General features: G+C 45.3%; 1 protein-coding gene across 1 annotated transcript in view; it reads left to right on the top strand.

The window, feature by feature from the left end:
- The first annotated feature begins 1,406 nt into the window (after positions 1–1,406).
- LOC111964646 (importin subunit alpha-4) overlaps positions 1,407–27,174 on the top strand; it is a 50,244-nt gene continuing 24,476 nt past the window's right edge. Inside the window, exons 1-15 of the mRNA XM_070443814.1 lie at positions 1,407–1,561; positions 13,728–13,772; positions 16,524–16,613; positions 17,284–17,313; positions 17,426–17,478; positions 17,577–17,672; positions 18,326–18,411; positions 18,531–18,617; positions 18,755–18,924; positions 22,487–22,531; positions 23,833–23,964; positions 24,310–24,438; positions 24,637–24,741; positions 24,855–24,924; positions 25,178–25,373. Of these exons, the coding sequence (XP_070299915.1) occupies positions 1,493–1,561; positions 13,728–13,772; positions 16,524–16,613; positions 17,284–17,313; positions 17,426–17,478; positions 17,577–17,672; positions 18,326–18,411; positions 18,531–18,617; positions 18,755–18,924; positions 22,487–22,531; positions 23,833–23,964; positions 24,310–24,438; positions 24,637–24,741; positions 24,855–24,924; positions 25,178–25,373 (1,403 nt within the window). The 5' untranslated portion in view covers positions 1,407–1,492. The remainder of the gene's footprint in view (positions 1,562–13,727; positions 13,773–16,523; positions 16,614–17,283; positions 17,314–17,425; positions 17,479–17,576; positions 17,673–18,325; positions 18,412–18,530; positions 18,618–18,754; positions 18,925–22,486; positions 22,532–23,832; positions 23,965–24,309; positions 24,439–24,636; positions 24,742–24,854; positions 24,925–25,177; positions 25,374–27,174) is intronic.

Raw genomic sequence — 27,174 nt, 5'->3', positions numbered from 1 at the left:
AGACTCTTCCTAGAGCTGGCCGCCCGGCCAAACTGAGCAATCGGGGGAGAAGGGCCATGGTAAGGGAGGTGACCAAGAAGCCGATGGTCACTCTGACAGAGCTCCAGAGTTGCTCTGTGGAGATGGGAGAACCTTCCAGAAGGACAACCATCTCTGCAGCACTCCACCAATCAGGCCTTTATGGTCGAGTGGCAAGACAAAAGACCCTCCTCAGTAAAAGGCACATGACAGCCCACTTGGAGTTTGCCCAAAAACACCTAAAGACTCTCAGACCACGAGAAACAAGGTTCTCTGGTCTGATGAAACCAAGATTGAAACTCTTTGGCCTGAATGCCAAGCGTCGTGTCTGCAGGAAACCTGCCACCATTCCAACGGTGAAGCGTGGTGGTGGCAGCATCATGCTGTGGGGATGTTTTTCAGTGGCAGGGACTGGGAGACTAGTCAGGATCGAGGGAAAGATGAACGGAGCAAAGTACAGAGAGATCCTTGATGAAAACCTGCTCCAGAGCGCTCAGGACCTCAGACTGGGGCAAAGGTTCACCTTCCAACAGGACAACAACCCTAAGCAAACAACAAAGACAATGCAGGAGTCTCTGAATGTCCTTGAGTGGCACAACCAGAGCCCGGACTTGAGGCCGATCGACCTTCTCTGGAGAGACCTCAAAATAGCTGTGCAGAGGAGCTCCCCAGCAAACCTGACAGAGCTTGAGAGAATCTGCAGAGAACAATGGGAGAAACTCCCAAAATACAGGTGTGCCAAGTTTATAGCATCATACCCAAGAAGACTTGAGGCTGTAATTGCTGCCAAAGGTGCTACAACAAAGTACTGAGTAAAGGGTCTGAATACTTATGTAAATGTGATATTTTTTTATTTGTAATTCATTTGTAAACATTTCTAAAAACCTGTTTTTGCTTTGTCATATGTGGTATTGTGTGTAGATTGGTGAGGGAAAAAACTATTTAATCCATTTTAGAATAAGACAGTAATGTAATAACATGTGGAAGAAGTAAAGGGGTCTGAATATTTCCCGAAAGCACTCTAAGTGTAGGGTTAGTTCGTGGTGCATATTTTAAATTGTCCCCTTTAAAAAATTGTATCACAAAATGTAACGTGATTAACCACACATACCGCACCGGAGAAGTATCGTGACGAACGATCTCTATGTTGGTGATGCTTTTGCCGCGTTCAAATTCTAGTCGGAACTAGGAAACTCGGATATTTCCGACTTGCAATTTCGTTGAACGCGACACGTGTATAAGTACAACCAGTTAGCATGTCGGACATTTCCGAGTTTCCTAGTTCCGACTGGTACGTCAACATAGCATCTGTCTCTGTGCGACGTCAGGGAGTCCATCAAAAATAGGACAACCGGTCTCCGAGCTCCTCCCTCTCTGCTACCGTAGCCGCCCACTCCCTGTACTCCGCCGCGTAGTTGCTCTGTCTTTCACTGGAGATCACGAACGCCGGAGTACTCTTAACCAGCAAACAGCCATGGCAGAAAACGCCGGCTTGGATAACCACCGTATCAAGAGCTTCAAAAACAAGGGACGCGATGTCGAGGTAGGAGTGCATTTCGATAGGGTGGTTTAGACAATGATACGTGTAGGATTTTATTTTAAGACACCGGCTATCTTCCCCGGCCTTGTCTGCCAGTCTTTTGATGAAGCCTGGCTAGTCAACTAAGTTAGCTAGCTATTCGCCGCCAGCCTGCTGTTGTGTGCTGAGTTTATCCGGAATATCCTCCGTTTATTCGTCGTCATAACGAACGGGCGTGGTTTATGGCCCTTATTCTCCATCAAATAGTTTGAAATGTCAGCCGGTTTCACCGACAACGAAAAGCTCTAGTCTAGGTAACTAATGTTAGCTGATTAACGTTACCTAACTAAGCTATCGTACCACCGGTTTTGAAAGCAAACTCACGTTAGAGTTGACAGTCCAACTAGCATAAGCCAGAGTAGTTAGAGTATATGTCGATAACTAGCTAATCTAGCTGGTTTGGCTATCTATTAGCTAATTAGACCCCCTTGATAACTTGTCTTTTTTGCTAGCACCTATATCCAACCATAATTAGACCCATTATTCCGACCCTACAGTTACGCTTGTTTACATTGACCTACACTGGGGTCGGAACGCCATCAGGGACACACGGCCTAGCAGGTGTGAGATATGGGTCGGAAAACGTACCTCAATGTAGGGAATGGGATATACCACTGTACTCCACATTTTCCTTGATCGAAACTGATACATGGAGAAGATTGAAATACTGCACATTTTTCCAGAAAACTCCCATTTCCGTTCTCATTGTCATAGCAGTAGCCACAGCAACCATTTTGGAATGGCAGCGTCAGCCAATCAGCTCCTTTGTTGTTCAATGCCATGTGCCATTCCATAATGGCTGCTGTGGTTACTGCTAGCTAGCGTGAGGATGAAATGGGCAGCTTTTCGGAAAAACCAGCAGTATTTCAATCTTTTTGATGTATCAGTTTGGGTAAAGGTAAAATGTACAGTGGTATATCCCATCCCTGCATTGATGTACATTTTATATTTTGCGCCTGCTCTGCAGTGTCTTAATATAACCTTGATGACTTTCCGATCCCAGTGCAGCTCAGTGTAAACGAGGATCAACAGCACAGTCAACTGGTGCAGTACATTAAAATATAATTGTATTCAACATTCTGGCTTCTAAAGCTTGTGACAGTAAATTTTCCAAACAAATGTATGGCATTAATCTGAGGTGTCAGGCAAGGTCAGAATCATCCTGCCGTAATGAACTGTGAACTAGCAAGCTAGCCAGCTAAAATTGTCATTTGAACAACGGCCTGTGCAGAAAATATTCTTATGTAACTAGCTAACTAGGTGATGATGTTGTTAATTGCCTGAATCTGTTTACTTGCCGCTTCCACCATCAATAGCTTGTTATCTGTATTGTTCTGTATCTCGTGGCTGAGTAGTCATCATCACGAAAGCTGTCATTGTTTTCAGCCGATGCTAGTAGTGGTATTATTAAAAACTATGGCATGCTGACCTCATGCATTCATAGTGGTTAGCCGTGCCATCTTCGACAATAACACACACATTTCTGTCTTTACAGAGTTGTACAAATAGTTATATTTGGGATACCCCCACTGTATGAATGAATGGGTTTTCTGAGTAATTGTTGAATTAGAGTTGATTGTCTTTGGGAGCCATCTAAAACCATGGGAAGTGGACCAGTCTCATAGGTTGTTGTTTTGAAGCTTAGAGCCAACGTGACAAACACATGGCTACTATGACAGACATGGCCACGTGCACCACTGGGGCTATTTCGGGCATCCTGGAGGTCTGGCTTGGGTTCTCACTGGAGGTACAACCCGATCTGTGGCCCTCTAGAGGGGCCAGGAGGTAGAAGAAGCCCCTAAGCAGCACTGATCTACGACCTGGGAGTTATGTGTTCCTGCAATGGTTTTTAGGATTAGTCAAGAAATGCATCATCCTCCCCCCTTCAGAATTTAAAGTGTTTCTGCTAGATTTTACAAATAGGCTACTGAGTATGAATACTGTAGCTATCGTTATATGAATGGTAGTCTGGGTGTTTCTGCTCTGGCCAAAGTGCCGTTGTCTTGGCAAGGACACAACGTAGCTTAGTTGAATACAGAAACAGTCTGGCACCCACTCTATAGTACGTCAGTATGGTGAGTACTGGGAAAATCAATCATTGTGGTTTGATCTAGGTTGAACTTGCTCATAACCACAGATCTAGGATGAGGTTACCTAATCCTGACCTTAACCACTAGGATGATCTGAAACTGCACCAGCAGAAGGGACTGCTTTGACCAATTCCTCTGTTCAACAGTCTCTTGATGAACAGCCTTATGGGATATCATGTGAGATGCAGCTCAGCTTATGGTTGAGCCATGAGCATTACTTATCAGATATCTGTTTTTCTCTGTAAATTCTAACGTGTTTGAACTTGCTCAGTCAGTGTTCTGTGCCTTAATGTTCACCCCAGTACACCATATCCAGGAGTAACACTCACTGTTGGCTCAGGACACTGCTCACCGGTCAAGCTATATTTAGACTACAGCCTAATATATGTATCCAATCCAAGATGGCGTAGCAGTCGAACGTGTGTATGTCTTGTCCCGTGTAAATAGTCCTCGTATTTTTCGTATATATTTCGTATATATTTTAATTTCACTTTCCATCTAGGAACTGAATATACATTCCTACATTCCGCCTCACCCAATGTGGTACGGACCTGCTATTTTTTATACTTTAGAACCGTAACCCCAATCAGAAGCTAGCCAGATAACTAGCTAGTAGTCAGTTAGCCACTGCTGCGGTCTTCACCCTTAACTCGGACACAGCCAGCTTCAGCTCGGGCCAATACCTGCCAGTCTGCAAGCGCGATATCAACCCAGAGCATATAGGACTGCTTTTTCTCTACCACATCACCGGATTCCTGACGCAAGCGCTGGACAATTACACCGTATCATCACAGCTAGCTAGCTGCAACCGAGTGGCTACTACTGGCTAACACCTCTGTCCCGAAGCAAGCACCAGTTAGCCTTGAGCTAGCCTCGAGCTAGGCCCATCTGCCGGCTAGCCGAAGAGGTCTACCAGCGAATTCTTGGGCTACAATACCTCTTTTGCCAATTGGACTGGACCTTTTTTTTGCCGACACAGAGCCCTGCCAATCCATCACAACTGGTCTAAATCAGCTACAAGCTAATTTAGCCATTTTTTGCCGCTGCTAGCACCTTTTACCTTCTGCACAGACACCAGCCCTGTTATTAGCCTGGATATTACTCACCAATTTACCAGCATCGGACTGTCTCTCGACAACAACGCCGGATTCCTGCCGTAATCCCTGAGCCACTACTTCTGATCCTCACAGCTAGCTTGCAGCTAGCGCAGCTAGCGCCACTGCCACGAAGCTAGCACCAGTTAGCAAACACAATTCTACAATTCACAACCTCTCTTTCGCCATCGCCAATACCGCAGGTCTTGGATTCTCTTCTGTACGATCACGTCCATCTCGAGAGAGCTGACTCTTCCGCTCGAGAGCAGAGACCACCCCCGCGTGACTCAACTTTAAACGCGCGTGCTAGTCTGTAGTGGAGGCCTCCCTGCTCCCATCTACGCTCTCCCCTGGACCAATGATCACTTGGCTTACATTATGCCTGTGCCTGCTTGACTTCCATTAATTCACGGTACTCCATTCTGTTTATTGTGTTCTTGTATACTGTGTCGGCGCTCTGTGCTTTAAACTCAGGAATCTGTGTGTAGTTACTTCCGAACCCTCGGTCTGTCCATAACGTCTGTCGCCCATACATTTTAACTCATATATCCTGTTGACTGTTGTTAAACTAGCATGCACACGCTGTTGAGTGCTAAGCTGTATATACAGTTAGCCTGTTAGTATTTAACGCCTAGCCTCCTCCCTCAATCAAGACACCTGCAAAGTGCGACATTTATGCCTTAATATGTATGTCTCTACTCCAAAAAATATAATCATACATGCCCTGCAATAGAGCCTGTTTTCAGACTATGGTCTAACATCTATCATTGTTTTGTGTTTGTGCACATGCGACCCACGTAGTATTACCAGCTCGTCCCGCTCATCACATACCAGATGAGCCTCTCATGTTGTCCCACCCCACACAATGCGTGCCCATCGGCCAAATCCACACATGAGACCAAGCATGTACAGTGGAAGATTACAGACGCACTCTTCTATAATCATGCAACCCAAGTGCTTCCCTGGAGCTCTGTCTCCTCAGCTGTACCCGTGTCTCCCACCATACCTCTTGTCTGCGAGACCATTTTAATGTGCCATGACATAGCTCATGTTACCCATCGCACATATATGAATTCTGCTCTCTTTTTATTCTGGTGTCCGCAAACACTCTAAGGCGACCACGTTATTGATAGGCCTTATAGCCGCACCCTCATCCTACTACATCCATCCTGTTCCATCCGGGTGATTGTGAAGATGGGTTCGTAACAACCCAGGCCCCTTTGCGCTATCCCCTATCATCGTTCCCTCATATGTATGACGTTCTGTTGGTAGGTCGTGCAATACATGTTAAGCACTTGGCCGGTGCAAGTGCCTTATTCTCAACATTCATAAGCCCTAACTCCCTAAGTTTGACCTCATTGACTGCACCGCGATTGTAGCCACACTCTTCTTTACGCAAACTCGCGTGATGATCACTGTAGCCGTGTACGAATCCTCTAGAATAAGAGCCTTATAGGCGAACGCCACCAAGCAAATTACATAGAAGATTCTCCTAGAGTAGCGCAAACATAATAACACTTTTACCGTCACACTAGTAGTGAACTGCCACCCAATTGCGGTAGCGAAGTTAGCAGTGCCATCACCAAAGTATCGTAGTACATATCTTTCCTACGAGCTTCTTGCCCGAACAGACAAGTTATTACAGCACACTCTAATATATTACCCAAATTAATGCCTCCATCCATGAATAATAACCATAGTGTGCATACTGCTACTGTTTGTACCCGACCTAGGCATAGCCGAGCCCTGACAGCCTCACTATCTTCGTCGCGCCGTGCCACTACGATTCTGTTACAGAATTAGATGGCGCTCCCCATTCTAGTGTCTCAGAGAAGTAATGTTTTCACTTTGTCTTTGGTTCTTAAGTGGTGAACCTAGAGTAACTGGTATTATGTCTGTATAGACCACCCCGGCAGTCCATACATATCAATCTGGATGCGCTCTCAATCTTCACACAAAAATCTCAATACATATTAGGAATCCCCCTATTCCAGAATTTACACAGACGCCCCTCCCAAATGTCCGTAAACTTAAATGGGCCACCACATCCATAAACAAATTATCCCTGGACCAAACCTGAAACCCCCCCACAATACAACCACCTTCTGCATGTCTTGCAATCAAAATCTCAGTCTGAATCACTGCCTCATTGCCTCTGTGAGCCGCCGACCGCGATCCGCCGGCTCAAAACGACCACCCCTCATCACTTGTTCAAACGCTCCCTAATAACATCTTCTGCTGATGCTAGGCTCTTATATCTATATCTACCTGGCCGGTAACCCTCTGAATGTGATTACATTTCCACTCAGGTTACGCGTCACTTAGGAGTGGTAGCGGAACTCGAGTCATTCATTAAAAGTTAAGTCCTCACCTATCTCATATTAGACCAGCATCGTGCGTCCGCGTTCACACATTCAGACAACAACCAAAGATAACAGCATAATGAGCCCTGGTTCCTACCAGAGCCTCGAGAGCTGCCCTGAACAGGATCCAGAACACAGGACACCACAAATATGAGACAGTCTGTTGTGACAGAACTTGCCCAAAATAGACATCGAAGAGCACCACCCGCGATAACATGTCCAAACATGTTTCAAGGGGAAGACTCAAGGAACTCCAGGATAGATAACACAGCAAGAGTCAGAGTGCAAGGGATCATAGCATAAATGAGCACAGCTTGTTTGTGTCCAAGAGACAGAAAGAGCATTTTGGACATCTGTGAGCTCTATAATAGCGCAAAAAAGATTCTTGCGATGACTGTAAATAGTCCATGGAATTACCCGAAGCAACTCTCCTCACCAGCAGACTGTGTCACACCACCTTGCGAGCGGAGGCTAGAGTGATAATAAACATACAGGATGATTGTCATTGTGCAAATCCAAAGAGACATGGTGGAGTTGCAAAAGATGCGCAGCCCCTCAGAGAAAGTAAATAAATCTAGAGAAAAGCAAGTATGGGCGTGTGTCAGAGAGCATAGAGAATTATTCGGTCTCGGGTAGTAAACTAGGAGGCTTGGGCGACCTCAATTGCCGTGTTCACATCCAGCTGGCTGCGACTACCGAACTCGTAGAGTCCAACAGCCGTCTACGCCCCCTGCCCCGCCTGCTACTTGCCCCGAATAAGCCTCCCCAGCTTGCCATTCTCTCTTTTATCCTACAATATGTCTGTCATGAGGGTAGGAGCAGAATTGTTACTGAAGAAAGCTGGAAAGTTACCATCCCTGCGAACCCACTTATCAACAGAAAAGTGACTAGCTTTGCGTGGCTTGACAATCTTGGTACCCCGTCTTACACCTTACTGAGATACCTGCAGGTGCCCGAGCAGCGACGACATTGTTACGCTACCGCCACGTGAGATATAGTTGCGATCCACCAGCATGCATGGTGTTTTTGCGAACTCTTCTCTCCTTCAGGATCAGTGCTGAGATGAATCCCCAAGAGTGAAGTATGTTGAACACACAGTCGTGCCCGCTATTGGTGATCACTCCCCCGCTGCTGTGCTGCAAGGGGAGACACCCTGGCACCCAAGAGCTTGTTGAGCAGGTGACTATATGCCCAATCTTCCTGCCCTGCCTGTAATCTAAGGTCTCTCAGTATAGGCACACATAGATATACAATCAAAAACATATGGCCAGGCTGACCCATCCTTTCGTTAAAATCCCCACCCGTATAGCGCATAGCCCGTTTTATGCCTTGACGTTCTGAGGCTGCCCAGGGGCTTCACGAACTGACCATGTACGGGCCGATGCTCATCCGCCGGACTTAGGCACTCTGGATCCAGGTACGCGGCGTAGCGTCTACCTGCGAGGTCGCTATCACGCTAGCAGATGGGTACTCTTTATAAACTTGAAACAAATCACGAATATAGGAGCCAGCCTCGTATCGAATAAAAGAACAATCTCTGCCAAGTGTCAGAGTTTCGCGCTCGTGTATAGGCGAGAGTTCAGTATCGCGCTAGGACCAAGGCTCTTATCTGATCTTCTGTTCTAGACATACACCGCGCTCCGAGAATGTCTTCTATTAGGGCATGCCTCGGTAGCCTCGGTTTTTCTAATGACGGGTGGCCTTATGCTCTAGGTTTTTCTACCCAACTATCGTTTGCGCTCAAGACAGAAGTGTTTCAGTGTGTCGGAACCAGTCGCGAGGGGGCAGTGTTGTGGCGGTGGTACCTCATGGGCGACCGTTCTCTGATTTGGCGGAGGAATTTAGACACAAAGCCAAATTACATTTGACTATTGGAGGTTCGAATGTACTTCGGACCGAGCGCTATGTTGTACTCGATATATATGATCTAACTGATGGTGGCTCGTTGCTGGCGAGGAGTTGCTGACTTAGTTTCCCCTGATCGCACCAGACCAATCTAACGCCCAAGAGGGTACTATCACAGTTAGTATCTAGTCATTACATTCCACCTGGCCTTCTCCCTTTGAGGAGTCGCGAACTTTGCAATCATCGCTTCCAAGGCCGTGTGTGACGCCAGAAACGAGTCTTCACAGTGCGCTGCCATACAACAGCGTTGCTCTGTGCCAGGCAGTCGGGCCTCACAGCTTTGGTAAGAAGGCACTCGGCGTGCTAAATTAGGTTCGCTAGAGCGTGATAAGAACAAATGGCCCACCTCTCTCCTTTTTCATAAACCGTTCGCTGCCTGCACCCGCACGCCGCGACTAGGCATCACCACCTCGTGGACGGTTCCGACCAATAGAATTGGACATCTATAGTACCTAGGTGTCTGGCTAGACTGCAAACTCTCCTTCCAGACTCATATCAAACATCTCCAATCCAAAATCAAATCAAGAATCGGCTTTCTATTCCGCAACAAAGCCTCCTTCACTCACGCCGCCAAACTTACCCTAGTAAAACTGACTATCCTACGATCCTCGACTTCGGCGATGTCATCTACAAAATAGCTTCCAATACTCTACTCAGACAAACTGGATGCAGTTTATCACAGTGCCATTCGTTTGTTACTAAAGCACCTTATACGACCCACCACTGCGACCTGTATGCCCTAGTCGGCTGGCCCTCGCTACATGTTCGTCGTCAGACCCACTGGCTCCAGGTCATCTACAAGGCTATGCTAGGTAAAGTGCCGCCTTATCTCAGTTCACTGGTCACGATGGCTACACCCACCCGCAGCACGCGCTCCAGCAGGTGTATCTCACTGATCATCCCTAAAGCCAAAACCTCATTTGGACGCCTTTCCTTCCAGTTCTCTGCTGCCTGCGACTGGAACGAATTGCAAAAATCTCTGAAGTTGGAGACTTTTATCTCCCTCAACAACTTTAAAAATCTGTATCCGAGCAGCTACCGATCGCTGCAGCTGTACATAGTCCATCTGTAAACTACCCACCCAATTTACCTACCTCACCCCCCATACTGCTTTTATTATTACTTTTCTGCTCTTTTGCACACCAGTATCTCTTCTTGCACATGATCATCTGATTTATCACTCCAGTGTTAATCTGCTAAATTGTAATTATTCGATTATTGCCTACCTCAGCCTTTTGCACACATTGTATATAGATTCTCTTTTTTTTCTACCATGTTATTGACTTGTTTATTGTTTACTCCATGTGTAACTCTGTGTTGTCTGTTCACACTGCTATGCTTTATCTTGGCCAGGTCGCAGTTGCAAATGAGAACTTGTTCTCAACTAGCCTACCTGGTTAAATAAAGGTGAAATAAAAAAAATAACCAAAATGTACAGTGCCTTCAGAAAGTATTCATACCCCTTGACTTATTACGCATTTTGTGTTACAGCCTGAATTAAAAAGGGATTAAATATATATTTTTCTCACYCATCTACACACAATACCCCATGACGACAAAGTGAAAACATTTTTGAAAACATTTAACTAGGCCACTCAGGAACATTCAATGTCATCTTGGTAATCAACTCCAATGTATATTTGGCTTTGTGTTTTAGGTTATTGTCCTGCTGAAAAGTGAATTTGTCTCCTTGTGTCTGTTGGAAAGCGGACTGAACCAGGTTTTCCTCTAGGATTTTGCCTGTGCKTAGCTCTATTCTGTTTCTTTCCATTCTAAACTCCCTAGTCCTTGCCAACGACAAGCCTACCCATAACATGATGCAGCCACCACCATACTTGAGAATATGAAGCATGGTACTCAGTTACGTGTTGTTGGATTTGCCCCAAACATAACGCTTTGTATTCAGTACATAAAGTGAATTTCTTTGCCACATTTTTTTGCAGTTTTACTTTAGTGCCTTATTGCAAACAAGATGCATGCTTTGGAATATTTTTATTCTGTACAGGGTTCCTTTTCACTGTCATTTATGTTAGTATTGTGGAGTAACTACAGTACATTCGGAAAGTATTCAGACCCCTAGACTTTTCCCACATTCTGTTACATTACAGCCTTATTCTAAAATTGAATATAAAAATGTTCATCAATCTACACCCAATAACCCATAATGAGAAAGCAAAAACATATATATTTTTAGACATTTCTGCAAATGTATTAGAATTWAAAAAAAACTGAAATATGACATTTTACACGTATTCAGACCCTTTACTCAGTACTTTGTTGAAACACCTTTGGCAGCAATTACAGCCTTGAGTCTTCTTGCGTATGATTCTACAAGCTTGGCACACCTGTATTTGGGGAGTTTCTCCCATTTGTTCTCTGCAGATCTACTCAAGCTCTGTCAGGTTGCTGCACAGCTAATTTCAGGTCTCCAGAGATGTTAGATTGGGTTCAAGTCCGGGCTCTGGCTGGGCCACTCAAGGACATTCAGAGACTTGTCCCGAAGCCACTCCTGCGTTGTCTTGGCTGTGTGCTTAGGGTCGTTGTCCTGTTGGAAGGTGAACCTTCACCCCAGTATGAGGTCCTGAGCGTTCTGGAGCAGGTTTTCTCTTGTCATCTTCCCTTCGATCCTGACTAGTCTCCCAGTCCCTGCCGCTGAAAAACATCCCCACAGCATGATGCTGCCATGAYCATGTTTCATTGTTGGGTTGGTGCCAGGTTTCCTCCAGACGTGACGCTTGGCATTCAAGCCAAAGAGTTCAATCTTGGTTTCATCAAACCAGAGAATCTCGTTTCTTATGGTCTGAGTCTTTTTGGCAAACATTAAGTGGGCTGTCATGTGCCTTTTTTACTGAGGAGTGGCTTCCGCCTGGCCACTCTACCATAAAGGCCTGATTGGTGGAGTGCTGCAGAGATTGTTGTCCTTCTGAAAGATTCTCCACAAAGGAACTCTGGAGCTCTGTCAGAGTGACCATTGGGTTCTTGTTCACCTCCCTGACCAAGACCCCTTTCCCCCGATTGCACAGTCTTGGTGGTTCCAAACTTCTTCCATTTTAAGAGTGATGGAGGGGACCTTCAATGCTGTCTCGGAGCTCTATGGACAATTCCTTCGAGCTCATGGCTTGGTTTTTGCTCTTAACATGCACTGTCAACTGTGGGACCTTATATAGACAATTTACCACCGGTGGACTCCAATAAAGTTATAGAAACATCTCAAAGATGATCAATGGAAACAGGATGCACCTGAGCTCAATTTCAAGTGTTATAGCAAAGGGTCTGAATACTTATGTAAATAAGGTATTTCAGTTTAAACATTTCTAAAAACCTCTTTGCTTTGTCATTATGGGGTATTGTGTGTAGATTTGATGATTTAGAATAAGGCTGTAACGTAACAAAATGTGGAAAAAGTAAAGGGGCCTGAAGAATTTCCTGAATGTACTGTACAATGTTGTTGATCCGTTCTCAGTTTTCGCCTATCACAGCCATTAAACTCTGCAACTGTTTTAAAGTCACGTTTGGCCTCGTGGTGAAATCTATGAGTGGTTTCCTTCCTCTCCAGCAACTGAGTTAGGAAGGACACCTGTGTCTTTGTAGTGACTGGGTGTATTGAAACACCATCCAAAGTGTAATTTATAACTTCACCATGCTCAAATGGATATTCAATGTTGCCTTTATTTCTTTCTTCTCATCTACCGATAGGTGACCTATGCGAGGCATTGGAAAACCTCCCTGGTCTTTGTGGATGACTCAGTGTTTGAAATTCACTGCGCGGCTGAGGGACCTTACAATTATCTGTATGTGTGGGGTACAGAGATGAGGTAGTCATACAAAACCAATGTTAAACACTATTATTGCACACAGTGAGTCCATGCAACTTATGGGACGTGTTAAGCACATTTTTACTTCTGAACTTATTTAGGCTTGCCATAACAAAGGGGTTGAATACTTGATTCAAGACATTTCAGCTTTTCATTTCAAGTGAATTTGCAAATAAAAATCTAAATTCAGGCTGTAACACATGTGGAAATGTCAAGGGGTGTGAATACTTTCTGAAGGCCTGTATCTGTTAATCATGGTCTTCAATCTGAATCAGGTGTGTTAGTGCTTGGCTATAACAAAAGCCTGCACAGACCCACACTTGCCCTCTGCTGATCTAGGTGAGACAGGTGCTCTGAGAGAGACAGGTGCTTTGGCTGGGTCAATGTTTGGTTGTTAGAGAAAGGAGGGGTCTCCCTCTGGTTCTCTGCTCCTCAGCCTCCCCAGACAGGGTCAAGACCAGACCAAGGCTGGGATGWTGTGACTGGCCCACGTGACGTAAGGGGCTATTTAGGATGGCAATATGAACCGCAGCACACAGTCACAAGATCTGAGACCAGCTCACAGTCATGAGTGTACTAAGAACACGTTACCATTACACAAACACACATTGATTAACCTGAACCATTACGATATCAAGTGGTGTGTGTAACTTATGCTTTTAGCCTATTGCTTACACATTTTACCCCTCAATTCCTATGTTCTGACCTATACCTATATTACTTTCTAGTATCTCTTCATGCTGCTTCCAAAAGCAATTTGTGCCATTAAGAAGTCCAGAGAGAGGGATGTTATGTTTTTAAAATGTGTTATCAATGAATTATCGTGTCTGTCTCATATTGCTCCCTGTGTGTTTGTGTTCCAGACTATGAGAAGACATCGAAATGACGTGACAGTCGAGCTGAGGAAGGTGAGAGAAGAAGCCTAATTTTATATTTTGGTGATGCACAATTTGTAGGCGTACTTCCACGGCTCCCTATATTAATATTGACCTCCCTGCTTACCACACACACACAGATCTATAGACGGGCTGTTCCTTTCTCACCCTGTGTCTTGCCCCAGACACAGACTTGGTATTCGTCTCAATCCATCCAGAATGATTCCTCTATGGGGGCACTAACCCCAATTTGACCCCCCCATTTTCTGACCATGACCCAAACATGATATTTCACCTCTGGATTGGCCTCTGATCCCTGTAAACTGCCTACTCCTCTTTTTCCATAACCGTAAACTAAGTATTTAGGTTTCTTTGTTTTGCCCACTGCGGTGATTTGCTGCAGGTAGAAATTGCCTTTGTCATTCAGCTGCTCCCTCTAGGCTTGGGCAGTATCCAGATTGTCACACTGACCTTGTGCCGTACCGGTATATTTGGTTATAACTGAACACAAAGGGCGCAATTTTCAACCCCCACTGAGCCTTTTTAATTTGCATGTTAGCAGTGCTAACAAGTACATGTAAAATCCCATTGAAAATGCTAACGAGCGCTTTGCAAACATTTTATACAGTCTCTGACCTAAACTATTTTCAGGACAGACATCCCAGCTCATCCCAGTTATACAAGTAACAAAAGAATGCTACCCAGTTTGCTGCACGCACAAAACAAATATTAGACAGCAAGGCTCTTGATCCAGGAGGGGGTTCTCTGCTGTTACCAGCAAGCAAAGCTTGATTTTGGAAGAAGCTAACCACTTAGCTAGATAGCTAACTAGCTACTAAATTAGCAAACCAAATGCACAACTGTAGGGCATTTAGCACATTTTAGACAGTTAAATTAATAGTTATCAGATATCTAACTGGGCTAGTTGTGAATTCCACACTGGAACTAGATCACCTGGCTCGTGCTGCACAACAGCAAGTGAGTCACAAGGCTCCGGTCTCTCATTGTTGTGTGCTTGTAAACAAACACCACGTGAACGGGTACTACCGTTAAGCTTCATAATCAAAAATGATGTGACCGGTGAAATGAAGAACGCAATCTTCTTTATCTCCTAACATATTGCACAAGTTGACTGCAGGTATTTACTTAAGTAGCTAAAAATATTCAAGTGTATTTAAAAAAAATGGTTTCAATGGTATTGATAAACCATCCCGTGGCTATTTCCAAATATACGGTCCATGCCTAAGTCCCTCCACATGCCCACTACCATTCGCCTTGATCTGCATACCTATGTAATGTCACTGTACTATCCAGATTTGGTGATCATTAATAACAGACAACATCATCAGGATGCTGAAACCTAGATTAGATGGAAGTCCATGGAGATTAGCAGAGATTTACAACAATATCCAGATGTAATCTATCCTGAGGTGCTCGCTGTGCTTGCCTATTTGACGTGGATGCCTAAATCGGAACCGTGTAATGGCTACAATACACCCAATTAGTATGGTTGTCATGCATTTACTTACACCTTTGTAATAGGGCTGCACAATGAATCAARGTTGAATCGAAATTGCAATATTGACATGTGCAACACCATGAATGTAACATTCAAATATAATAAGGGTCCCCTGGGAAACTTTGACTAACACTTTGGGTCCTACCCTGTCACAACTTCTACTCTACCTGTCTTTGTCATTAGTTGTCATGCCACACAATGCCAACCATAGAACCGGAATACCAATTTTATTTTTATGATTTCAACAGTTCACCCAAGTGTTTTGATCAAAATCGCAGTCACAATTTTCTTCCCCCAAAAAAACCTGTTAGATGATTTGCCCATATTGTGCAGCCCTGTGTTGTAACGAGCCAGAGACTGAAGGGTTTCTCTTCTCCTCTCCGGTGATTGGCAGGTATCCCTGTCAGTCATACATCCAACAATTCGCTGCTCTCATGTTGACTTGGTGATCTCTGACACGAGTCCCCTGGTCAGGGCTTTGAATCTTACTTCCCCCTCCCCCAACTCTTCCTCTGTAAACCCCCCTCAGGGCTTTGACACACTCCTCACTCTCCTTCCTCTTCACACGTTTTTTTTTCTTTCTCTGAGGTTAAAACAATCGCCTGTAGTCGTTGCTAAGTTACCATTGAGGAAGAGAGGGAGACATGGCTAGAAACTAGTTTAGGGCCTAATTCAGTGAGAGAGCGAAAAAGAAAGAGCCGAGTTAGTGTGCTGCCGTAGTCTGGCTTCACATTCCATTATGCCAGAGCAGAGAGCAGCACAGGGATGGTTAGTCACCAGCAGTGACGCACGGCCCAGCACTGCAGCACACACTGGAATGTAGGCCAAGGGATTCTCCTCCCTCCCTCCCTACCACTGACTCACATGCCGACCGGCTGTGTCTGTCTTTTTCACGCTCTATTCAACACCAGTATGGGTGTGTCTCACTGTGCCTGCTCCTCAACTTTCTAGGAGTGTATGCCTATGTTTTTTGTGTGTTTTAATTGGGGGTGTTTTGATTAGTGTGTCTCTATAGGGGACATCCCCCATAACAACACCGGGTTTGTACTTTGTCTCTCCGTACAGGGGACAAAGGTTCCAGAGATGACCCCAACATACACCAGTACACACACATTCTATTGATGCGAGGGCCAGCTGTTTTTCAACCTTTATCTGTCTCGCAGTCACAAAAAGTTTGCTGTAGGAGTTTGCGCTGCTACTCTGTCGCGTATTTGAGTATTCATCAATGTGTTTTATTCTCTTGTCCCTCCCCTCTCTTCCGTCAGAACAAACGAGACGAGCATCTCCTGAAGAAGAGGAATGTCCCACAGGAGGACAGTCTGGAGGACTCCGACTTCGACTCCGACTTCAAAGGGGTATGTGGGATGTCTGTGTTCCACTTTAGCGACCCATTTGCCATTGCAGTGGGATGAGAGACTTGTTCCAGATAGAGAATCTAGGCAGTACATTTCTGTCTGTTTGGACAGGGCAGGTGTGGCCATTCCTCCTGAAGAGCTACTGCCATTGGACATTGTGTCAGCTCTATACAATACATTTCTATGTATGATGTTGTAATCTAGACATGCGTCCTTAAGCCCCCCTGGTCTCTCCAATGTCCCCATGGCTTCTCTAGGGTTTGTATAATGTATCGTGCTCAAAGCCTTGTCACCCTGCTGACTGGAGCCCTGTCATTGAGCTAATGAGATGAGGAATAGGGTCTGGCCTGGCCTGGCCTGACCTAGCTGCTACCAGGTGATGTATGGTTATGATGGAGTAGCATGGCATTCTCAGCCTGTGAGCTCATTCAGCCTCAACCAGCCAGCCAACACACCAACTCGGCAGCACAGGAAACACAGCACTCTGAAAACACTGGCGTGTGGAGCAAGACCGAGAGGGACAGACTGTGTGTGTATCATTGACATGTTGACCGATCAGTGTGAAGTAGCCAGATGTTTATGTGAATTGTATCCCCTTCCCCCATGTTGCTGATGTTGTTTATCTGTAACTTGGTACTGATTTTGTCCCATCCCTTCCCCCCATTTGCAGCAAAATGTCACACTGGAGGCCATCTTACAGGTAAGGCTCAACTTTGTGTACAAACAAAGAATAGTGAGAAACTTGTATCTCCTTCGTTCTCCCTCCTCCTGTGAGAGTGTGATGCTGTAACTTGTTCTCTCTCTCTCTGAAGAACGCCACCAGTGATAATGCTGTGGTCCAGCTTAGTGCCGTACAGGCTGCCAGGTAAGTGTGTGTGAGATCTCTTCTCTGTTTTGAACCTCTCACCCTGTTTTGTATTCCATGATTTGAAACAAAAAATGTCCTGTTTTTGTGTCTGTCAGAAAACTCCTCTCCAGTGACAGAAACCCTCCCATTGATGACTTGATAAAGTCGGGCGTCCTGCCCATCCTAGTCAAATGTCTGGAGAGAGATGACAAGTGAGTCTGCTGCTGCCTCAGACCAATGTCCTCCCTTTGACTGTCTCTACTAATGCACTGTTGGGACATTTTACTGGAATTACTGAAGACTGGCTAGGATACATGATGTAGAGGGGCTACGTGTGTGTGTGTGTGTGTGTGTGTGTGTGTGTGTGCATGCTTCTTTGTGTGTGTGTGTGAGGCACAGGGTGGTCCGTTGGCCCTGCCGTCCAGTGCCAATCCAAATAAAAGAGCATTCCTGTCCTCTGGATTTCCCCCATTCCCAGGACCTTGTTGTGTTCAGGGCCAAACACACACACACACACACACACACACACACACACAGGACCTTGTGGTCATGAAGGGGACAGACGCGCGCTCACACCCAGGAGTCAGTACAGGAGGGCGCATGGGTTGGAGGGTTACCAGAGCGATGAGCTGCGGATGCACAGCTGTCATGGCGACTGCTGCAGTCTGTCAGACAGACACTGAAATTCCTAAAGCACAGCGGGCACTGCAACCCAACACACCATTGTTTACACACACATTGTGTGTGTTTGTGTGGACTGAAGAGGAGGAAGAAGCGAGGGCAGGGTTAGGAGAAAGACACGTTCATATTCATGGAAGCCCTAGAATGATCTTTCTCACTCTCCCCCCTCCTTTCTCTCCTCCAGTCCGTCTCTTCAGTTTGAGGCAGCCTGGGCCCTGACCAACATAGCGTCTGGCACGTCACAACAGACCCAAGCTGTGGTCAAATCCAGTAAGTTCACCCTGCGGTCATTCTGCTCCGCTGTTATTCTAACTGTCTGGGCTTTGCTAATGTTTCTCTTTGTGTGTGTTAAATTGTCAATTCCTAACTGTGTTTGTACTCATGCACAGATGCTGTTCCCCTGTTCCTGCGGCTGCTCCACTCTCCCCATCACAATGTGTGTGAACAGGCCGTGTGGGCGCTAGGCAACATCATAGGTGAGTATGGCTGATACAGTTAACACATCTTTAAAGTTATGTTTGTGTGTTTCTTCTGTAATGACTAACCATGTGACCGGACCAGGAAAAACTGGTGCCCCAATGATGGCCTTTGACCTGTGATGCTCCTCCTCCAGGCGACGGGCCACAGTGCAGGGATTACGTCATCTCGTTGGGCGTGGTCAAGCCCCTGCTGTCCTTCATTAACCCCTCCATCCCCATCACCTTCCTCCGTAACGTCACCTGGGTCATTGTCAACCTCTGCCGCAACAAGGACCCACCACCCCCCATGGAAACAGTACAGGAGGTACGTGTGTGTTCTGATCAAATGCAAATAGTCAGGGTGGCCATTTGTTCAATTGTTCAGCGGTCTTATCGCTTGGGGGTAGAAGCTGTTAACTTCTTGACGCTACGGATCCCGTTACCGGGATCATTTTCCTAAACAACCACTGAATTGCAGAGCGCCAAATTCAAAAATAATACAAAAAATATTTATAATCATGGAATCACAAGTGAAATATACCAAAACACAGCTTAGGTTGTTGTTAATCTACCTATCGTGTCAGATTTTGAAAATATGCTTTACAGCGAAAGCAATCCAAGCGTTTGTGAGTGTATCAATCAATGCTAGAACAGTTAGCCTTAAATTAGCTTGGTCATGAAAGTCAGAAAAGCAATACAATTAATCGCTTACCTTTGATAATCTTCGGATGTTTGTACTCACGAGACTCCTAGTTACACAATAAATGTTATTTTTGTTCGATAAATATTAGTTTTATAACAAAAAAACGCCATTTGGGTTGCGTGTTATGTTCAGAAAACCACAGCCTTGTTCCGTTCCTGAAAAGCAGACAATTCCAAAACGTATCCGTAATGTTCGTAGAAACATGTCAAACGTTTTTTATAATCAATCCTCAGGTTGTTTTTAACATACATAATCGATAATATTTCAACCGGACGGTAACCTATTCAATAAAAGAGAAAGAAAATGACGAGCATCCCCTCTTGCGCGCAGGAACTAATCAAAGGACACCTGACTCATTTTGAAAAATCTCGCTCATTTTTCAAAATAAAAGCCTGAAACTATGTCTAAAGCCTGGTCACMGCCTGAGGAACTATTCTGGCCCCTAGGGTCAAGAAGTTAAGGAGCCTTTTGGTCCCAGACTTGGCGCTCCGGCACCGCTTGCCGCCTGTTTTGGCATCCTCTGTAGCGTCTTACGGTCGGATGCCAAGAGGTTGCCAAACCAGGCGGTGATGCTACCGGTCAGGATGCTCTCAATGGTGCAGCTGTATAACTTTTTGAGGTTCTGGGGACCCATGCCAATCTCTTCAGTCTCCTGAGGGGGAAAAGGCATTGTCGTGCCCTCTTCACGACTGTCTTGGTGTGTTTGGACAATAATAGTTTGTTGGTGTGGACACCAAGGAACTTAACTTTCCACCCGCTCGGCTACAGCCCCGTCGATGTGAATGGGGGCATGTTCGGCATTCCTTTTCCTGTAGTCCACGATCAGCTCCTTTGTCTTGACCACGTTGAGGGAGAGGTTGTTGTCCTGGCACCACACTGCCAGGTCTCTGACCTCCTCCCTATAGGCTGTCTTATTGTTATCGGTGATGAGGCCTACCAGTTGTGTTGTCAGCAAACTTAATGATGGCGTTTGAGTCGTTCTTGGCCATGCAGTCATGGGTAACCAGGGCGTACAGGAAGGGACTAAGCACCCCTGAGGGGCCCCCGTGTTGAGGATCAGTCTGGCAGATGTGTTGTTGCCTACCCTTATTACCTGGGGGTGGCACGTCAGGAAGTCCAGGAGCCAGTTGCAGTGGGAGGTGTTTAGTCTCAGGGTCCTTAGCTTAGTGATGAGCTTGGAGGGCACTATGGTGTTGAACGCTGAGCTATAGTCAATGAACAGCATTCTCACAGAGGTGTTCCTTTTTCCAGGTGGGAAAGGGGAGTGTGATTGAGATTGCGTCATCTGTCGGGGCGGTATGCGAATTGGAGTGGGTCTAGAGTTTCTGGGATGATGGTGTTGATGTGAGCCATGACCAGCCTTTCTAAGCACTTCATGGCTACTGATGTGAGTGTTACGGGCGGTATGCATTTAGGTAACCTTTGCTTTCTTGGGCACATGGACTATGGTGGTCTGCTTGAAGCCTGCTGTATTACAGACTCGGTAAGGTTGAAAATGTCAGTGAAGACACTTGGTCCGTGCATGGTCTGAGTACACATCCTGTTAATCCATCTGGCCTTGTGAATTTTGACCTGTTTAAAGGCCTTGCTCACATCAGCTACAGAGAGCGTGATCACACAGTCGTCCGGAACAGCCGGTGCTCTCATGTACGCTTCAGTGTTGCTTACCTCGACACAAGCATAAAAGGCATTTGGCCTGTCTGGTACTCTCGTGTCACTGGGCAGCTCGCGGCTGGGTTTCCATTTGTTGTCTGTAATAGTTTTCAAGCCCTGCCACTTCTGATGAGCGTCAGAGCCGGTGTAGTAGGATTCAATCTTTGTCCTGTATTGATGCTTTGCCTGTTTGATGGTTCGTCTGAGGGCATAGCCGGATTTCTTATATAAGCGTCTGGCTCCTTGAAAGCGGCAGCTCTAGCCTTTAGCTCGGTGCGGATGTTGCCTGTAATCCATGGCTTATGTACGTACGGTCACTTATTGATGAGAACGATGACTGAGGTGGTGTACTCAATGCCATTGGATGAGTCCCGGAACATATTCCAGTCTGTGCTAGCAAAACAGTCCTGTAGCATAGCATCCACGTCATCTGACCACTTCCGTATTGAGTGAGTCACTGGTACCTTCTGTTTTAGTTTTTGCTTGTAAGCAGGAATCAGGAGGATAGAATTATGGTCAGATTTGCCAAATGGAGGGTGAGGGAGTACTTTGTATGCGTCTGTGTGGAGTAAAGGTGGTCTAGTTTTTTATTTTTTTTGGTTGCACATGTAACATGCTGGTAGAAATGAGGTGAAACGGATTTAAGTTTGCCTGCGTTAAAGTCCCAGGCAACTGGGAGCGCCGCTTCTGGATGAGCATTTTCTTGTTTGCTTATGGCCYTATACAGCTCGTTGAGTGCGGTCTTAGTGTCAGCATTGGTTTGTGGTGGTAAAAGATGGCTACGAAAAATATAGATAGTGTGATCTGCAGCTTATCATGAGATAAGCAGTACCTCGAGACATCGCGCACCAGTTGTTATCGTCTTACCGGACGTAGCTGTTCAGTCCTGCCGGTGCACGGAAAACCCAGCCAGCTCTATTATCCATGTCGTCGTTCAGCCACGACTCAGTGAAACAACATAAGATATTACCGTTTTTAATGTCCCCTTGGTAGGATAGTCTCGAACGGAGCTCATCCAGTTTATTCTCCAGTGATTGCACGTTGGCCAATAGAACAGATGGTAGAGGCGGGTTACCCACACGCCAACAAATTCTCACAAGGCACCCGGATCTGCGCCCCCTTTATTCCGTCTTTTTCTTCATACGAATGACGGGGAGAAACCGTATATCCTTCATGTCAGACTAATTAAAGAAGAAAAAATTTGGCCAGTGCGAGGTGAGTAATCGCTGTTCTGATATCCAGAAGCTCGTTTCAGTCGTAAGAGACAGTAGCAGCAACATTATGTACAAAATAAGTTACAAACGATGTGAAAAAACGCACAATTGGTTAGGAGCCCGTAAAACGTCAGTCATCTCCTCCAGTGCCATTAGGTATTCCAATTTATGAGTAGAGTTATAGTGGTGCTTTCTCCAGCTAGTCAGACAAATCACATATCACTAGGGGGAATGTTTAGCTACATGACTTTACATGGCCACATTTCCAGTCTGCTTTTGACACTCCTCTCTCCACTTGTTTTTCGTCTCTTTCCCAGCTTCTCCCAGCGCTGTGTGTTCTTATATACCACACAGATATAAATGTAAGTATGAGAGCATACAGTGCCTTCAAAGTATTCACACCCTTTGATTTATTCCACATTGTGTTACAGCCTGAATTCAAAATTTATTAAATACTTAAAAAAAAAAAAWATCTCACCCATCWACACACAATACCCCATAATGACAAAGTGAAACGTTTTTTGACATCTTTGCACATTTATTGAAAGTGAAATGCAGAAATATATCTCATTGACATAGGTATTCAAACCCCTGAGTCAATACTTTGTAGAAGCACCTTTGGCAGCCAATACAGGTGTGTGTCTTTCTGGGTAAATCTCTAAGAGCTTTCCACACCTGGATTGTGCAACATTTGCCCGTTTTTTTTTTCATTTCTTTTTTAAAATTATTATTTTCAAAATTCTTCAAGCCCTGTCAAATTGGTTGTTGATCATTGCTAGACAACCATTTTCAGTTCTTGTCATAGATTTTTAAGTAGATTTAGATCAAAACTGTAACTCGGCCACTCACTACCGTGGTGTTGATCCATCCTCAGTTTTCTTCTATCACAGCCATTAAACTCTGTACCTGTTTTGAAGTCACCATTGGCCTCATGGTGAAATCCCTGAGCGATTTTCCTTCCTCTCCGGCAACTGAGTTAGGAAGGACGCCTGTATCTTTGCAGTGGCTGGGTGTATTAATACACCATCCAATGTGTAATTAATAACTTCATAATGCTCAACGGGATATTCAATGTCTGCTTTTATTTTTTACCCATCTACCAATATTCTTTGCGAGGCATTGGAAAACCTCCCTGGTCTTTGTGGTTGAATATGTGTTTGAAATTCACTGCTCTACTAAGGGACCTTAAAGATAATTGTATGTGTTTGGTACGAAGATGAGGTAGTCAGGTTAAACACTATTATTGCACACGGAGTGAGTCCATGCAACTTATGTGACTTGTTAAGCAAGTTTTTACTCCTGAACTTATTTAGGCTTGCCATAACAAAGGGGTGGAATACTTATTGACTGAAGACATTTCAGCTTTTCATTTTTTATTAATTTGTAAATATTTGAATAACTTAATTCCACCTTGACGTTATGGGGTATTATCGTGTGTAGGCCAGTGACAAATCTCAATTTAATATATTTTAAATTTAGGCTGTAACAACAAAATGTGGAAAAAGTCCAGGGGTGTGAATACTTTCTGAAAGCACTGCACATGTTTATTACAACTAAATGAACGGTTTGCCATAAGTTTGACATCATGTTAAGCCCTACCATACTCGGCTGCTTTAGTGAACAACACTTATTGGACTCCTTGGTTAACACTGTGTGTTTGTAGATCCTTGTAGACACGGTGTGGGCTCTGTCCTACCTGACAGACGGTGGGAACGAGCAGATTCAGATGGTGATAGACTCTGGTGTGGTCCCCTTCCTTGTGCCCCTGCTCAGCCACCAGGAGGTCAAAGTTCAGGTAAGGCGTCAACTGATAACATTCTGATTTTAGAAGACTGTAACAAACTTTGGTATGGTGTACTTATAAAATGCATAATTTCCTACCTCCTATCTGGAAGAAGAAAAAAACACTGATTTACTAAGATTGGATTGATAAAAGAAACAAATCTTGGCTCTACAGATCACTATGGTTATGAGTTTTTGCAGAAAAATGCTGCCATATGTTCAGGAAAAGCTCAGTGATTTTATTTCAAGGGAGGGAGGAAATTGTGCATTTTATAAGTAATACATTCAGGGTGTTCTATGCATTTTCTGAAACGCTGACATTGTGGGTGTTGACTTGCTGTGATGTCACTTCCTGCAGACGGCTGCTCTGAGGGCGGTGGGGAACATTGTGACTGGGACAGACGAGCAGACACAGGTGGTGCTCAACTGTGACGTCCTCTCCCACTTCCCCAACCTGCTCACACACCCCAAAGAAAAGATCAACAAGGTAGAACACGCACACTCTCCTAGGAGAGGGAACGGGAAAGTCAAGAGAAACAGGGAGGAGGGAAGACGCTTATGTCAATATGTCAAGGCTTTTTTATGATTGTCCTGCCAATAAGAAGTTGTTTGATTTGACTGTGTGTGGTTAGACTGTTAACAGAAAGTGTTCTGTCATAACCGCATGTGATTGGTTCGTTTACAGGAAGCAGTGTGGTTCTTGTCCAATATCACGGCTGGGAACCAACAGCAGGTTCAGGCAGTGATCGACGCAGCACTCGTCCCCTTGATCATCCACCAACTGGCCAAGGTGAGAGCCGTGGTGTGTGGTTGGTGTGTGCGGTTGACTGTGCGAGAGATTATATTTCTGTCATTGCTGTGTACTGAGTTGTTCTGTAGTGCTGACAGCCTGTGTGTCTGCAGGGGGACTTTGGCACTCAGAAGGAGGCAGCATGGGCCATCAGCAACCTCACCATCAGTGGCAGGAAAGACCAGGAAAGTAACACACACACACTGCAACCTCAATATCAGCCAGACTATTGACTTGGACAGAGGTACAAGAGAGAGGTATGGGGCTAGCACTGTCAGGCTAGGGCCTCTGTAGCTGGAGCATTCATACCAGTGAGTTTATGAACTAGTAGGCACCCAGTGACTGAACCTGATACACAGTCACACGTGTCAGGAGTTATTTGTCAGAAATTCTTACTGCTGTATTCAGTTCTGTATTTTCTGATATGTTGATGTGTAGGTGGAGTACCTGGTGCAGCAGAATGTGATCCCTCCATTCTGCAGCCTGCTGTCAGTGAAGGACTCCCAGGTGGTTCAGGTGGTCCTAGACGGCCTCAAGAACGTCCTCATCATGGCCGGGGACGAGGCCAGCACCATCGCTGAGATCATAGAGGAGTNCAATTTCACCTGCACGATTCATCAACTCACGTTTTTGTACAAAAGGTCTAATAGAAATGTGTAAAACTATGCTTGACAGTTTATGACAAATAGTTCAACAATTTTGCATGCAATGGCTTATGCAAGGAACTMATGCCTAGATGTTTTGAGGGGTAAGACTATTCAACAGAGAACCATCTACTATATTTTGATCAACATGACATGAGCAATTGATAATGTGGAAAAAAGCTGACACTTGTACATTATCAATTGCAATTTGTTCAAAGGAATAAGAAGTGCACAAGTGACTAGATGATTTGGAATTTGTACAAGTAGTWTCAAGAATTTTTGAAAAATKTATCAAAAATGTATTTTTGAAAAATKTATCAACCCTTACAAAAATGTCCATTCCTTATAATCCACATTGTTGCTGCAGGATGATTTMTCTGCTGTAGCAAACTGGCTCAAATTAAGATCCTACATCTGTATCATCTTTCTGCTTCTCCCCCTCTCTCTCCTATCTCATGTTGGTGTTTGCTACAGATGGTTTCTGGCTGCGTAGATACACGAGAGAGTGAGACTTCAGTTGTCTGGCTTTGCCATGAACCTCAGGGCAGTGGACTGAACATGAGAGTGATTTAGGGATGTCCACTCATAAGGAGGATTGGGCCAAAATCCCCCCTTTTCAACAACTCATCTCCCACCAAGGACAATGTGACACCGGCCAACGCTGGGATGAACATAACTCTCCACTCCCAACGAGCTCACTGACACAGCTCAATCTGCCTCGACACACACACTCAAACACACTCGCACCACACACACAGAAGCACTTTCCAGCACTGTTGTACAGTAATGTAATTAACCCAAACAGAAACTGAAGCTGACAGACTGGAACAGTTTCAACACTGAGAACTAATCCCTGTTAAGACACAGAGAGTCAAAGCAGAGAAGCTGGCTGGAAAAAGTGAAAAAAACGAGGCGGAGAGAAACTCCACCAACGCTCCACAGCTTGTTCCATAGAAAGAGAGTGGGACCCAGCTTCAGCAAAACAAAACWAATCTCAGTTAAAGGCCCCCGCTTACTTCTTCAGTAAGAGTGAGAATAGAATAGAACACAATAGGATAGAATGGACATGTTTACAGTACAATCTCATTTTCAAGACACGTGCCTTGAAGACAGAGAGTGAGGGAAAGAGACAGAGAGAGAGGGAAAGAGAGAGAGTAGGGAAGAGACGAGAGCGAGGGAAAGGGACAGAGATGGAGCAAAGAGACAGAAAAGAGGGAAAGAACAGAGACAGAGGGAAAGAGACGGAGAGCGAGGGAAAGAGACAGAGAGTGGAGGAGAGACAGAACCTGAGGGAGAAAGAGACAAGAGAGAGAGGGAAAGAGAGAGGGAAAAGAGACAGAAGAGCGGGGAAAGAAGAAGAGCGAGGGAAAGAGACAGAGAGAGAGAGTGAGGGAAAGAGACAGAGACAGAGAGAGAGAGACAGAGAGCGAGGAAAGAGACAGAGAAGAAAGAGAGCAGAGACAGGAGAGAGAGAGAGAGAGAGAGAGAGGAGAGAGAGAGGAGGAGAGAGAGAGAGAGAAAAGAGACAGAGAGGGGAGGGAAAGAGACAGAGAGAGAGAGAGAGACAGAGACAGAGAGACAGAGACAGAGACAGAGACAGAGAGAGAGAGAGAGAGAGAGAGAGAGAGAGAGAGAGAGAAGAGAGAGAGGAGAGAGAAGAGAGAGAGAGACGAGGGAAAGAGACAGAGAAGCGAGGGAAAGAGTACAGAGACAGAGAGAGAGAGAGAGAGAGAGAGAGCGTGGAAGAGACAGAGAGCGAGGGAAAGAGACAGAGAGAAAGGGGAAGAGA

The sequence above is a fragment of the Salvelinus sp. IW2-2015 genome, linkage group LG6.1, assembly GCF_002910315.2.
Source record: "Salvelinus sp. IW2-2015 linkage group LG6.1, ASM291031v2, whole genome shotgun sequence".
Classification (NCBI taxonomy): Eukaryota; Metazoa; Chordata; class Actinopteri; order Salmoniformes; family Salmonidae; genus Salvelinus; species Salvelinus sp. IW2-2015.
Note: the sequence above shows the minus strand (reverse complement) of the source record. Positions and strands in the feature narration are given on the sequence as shown.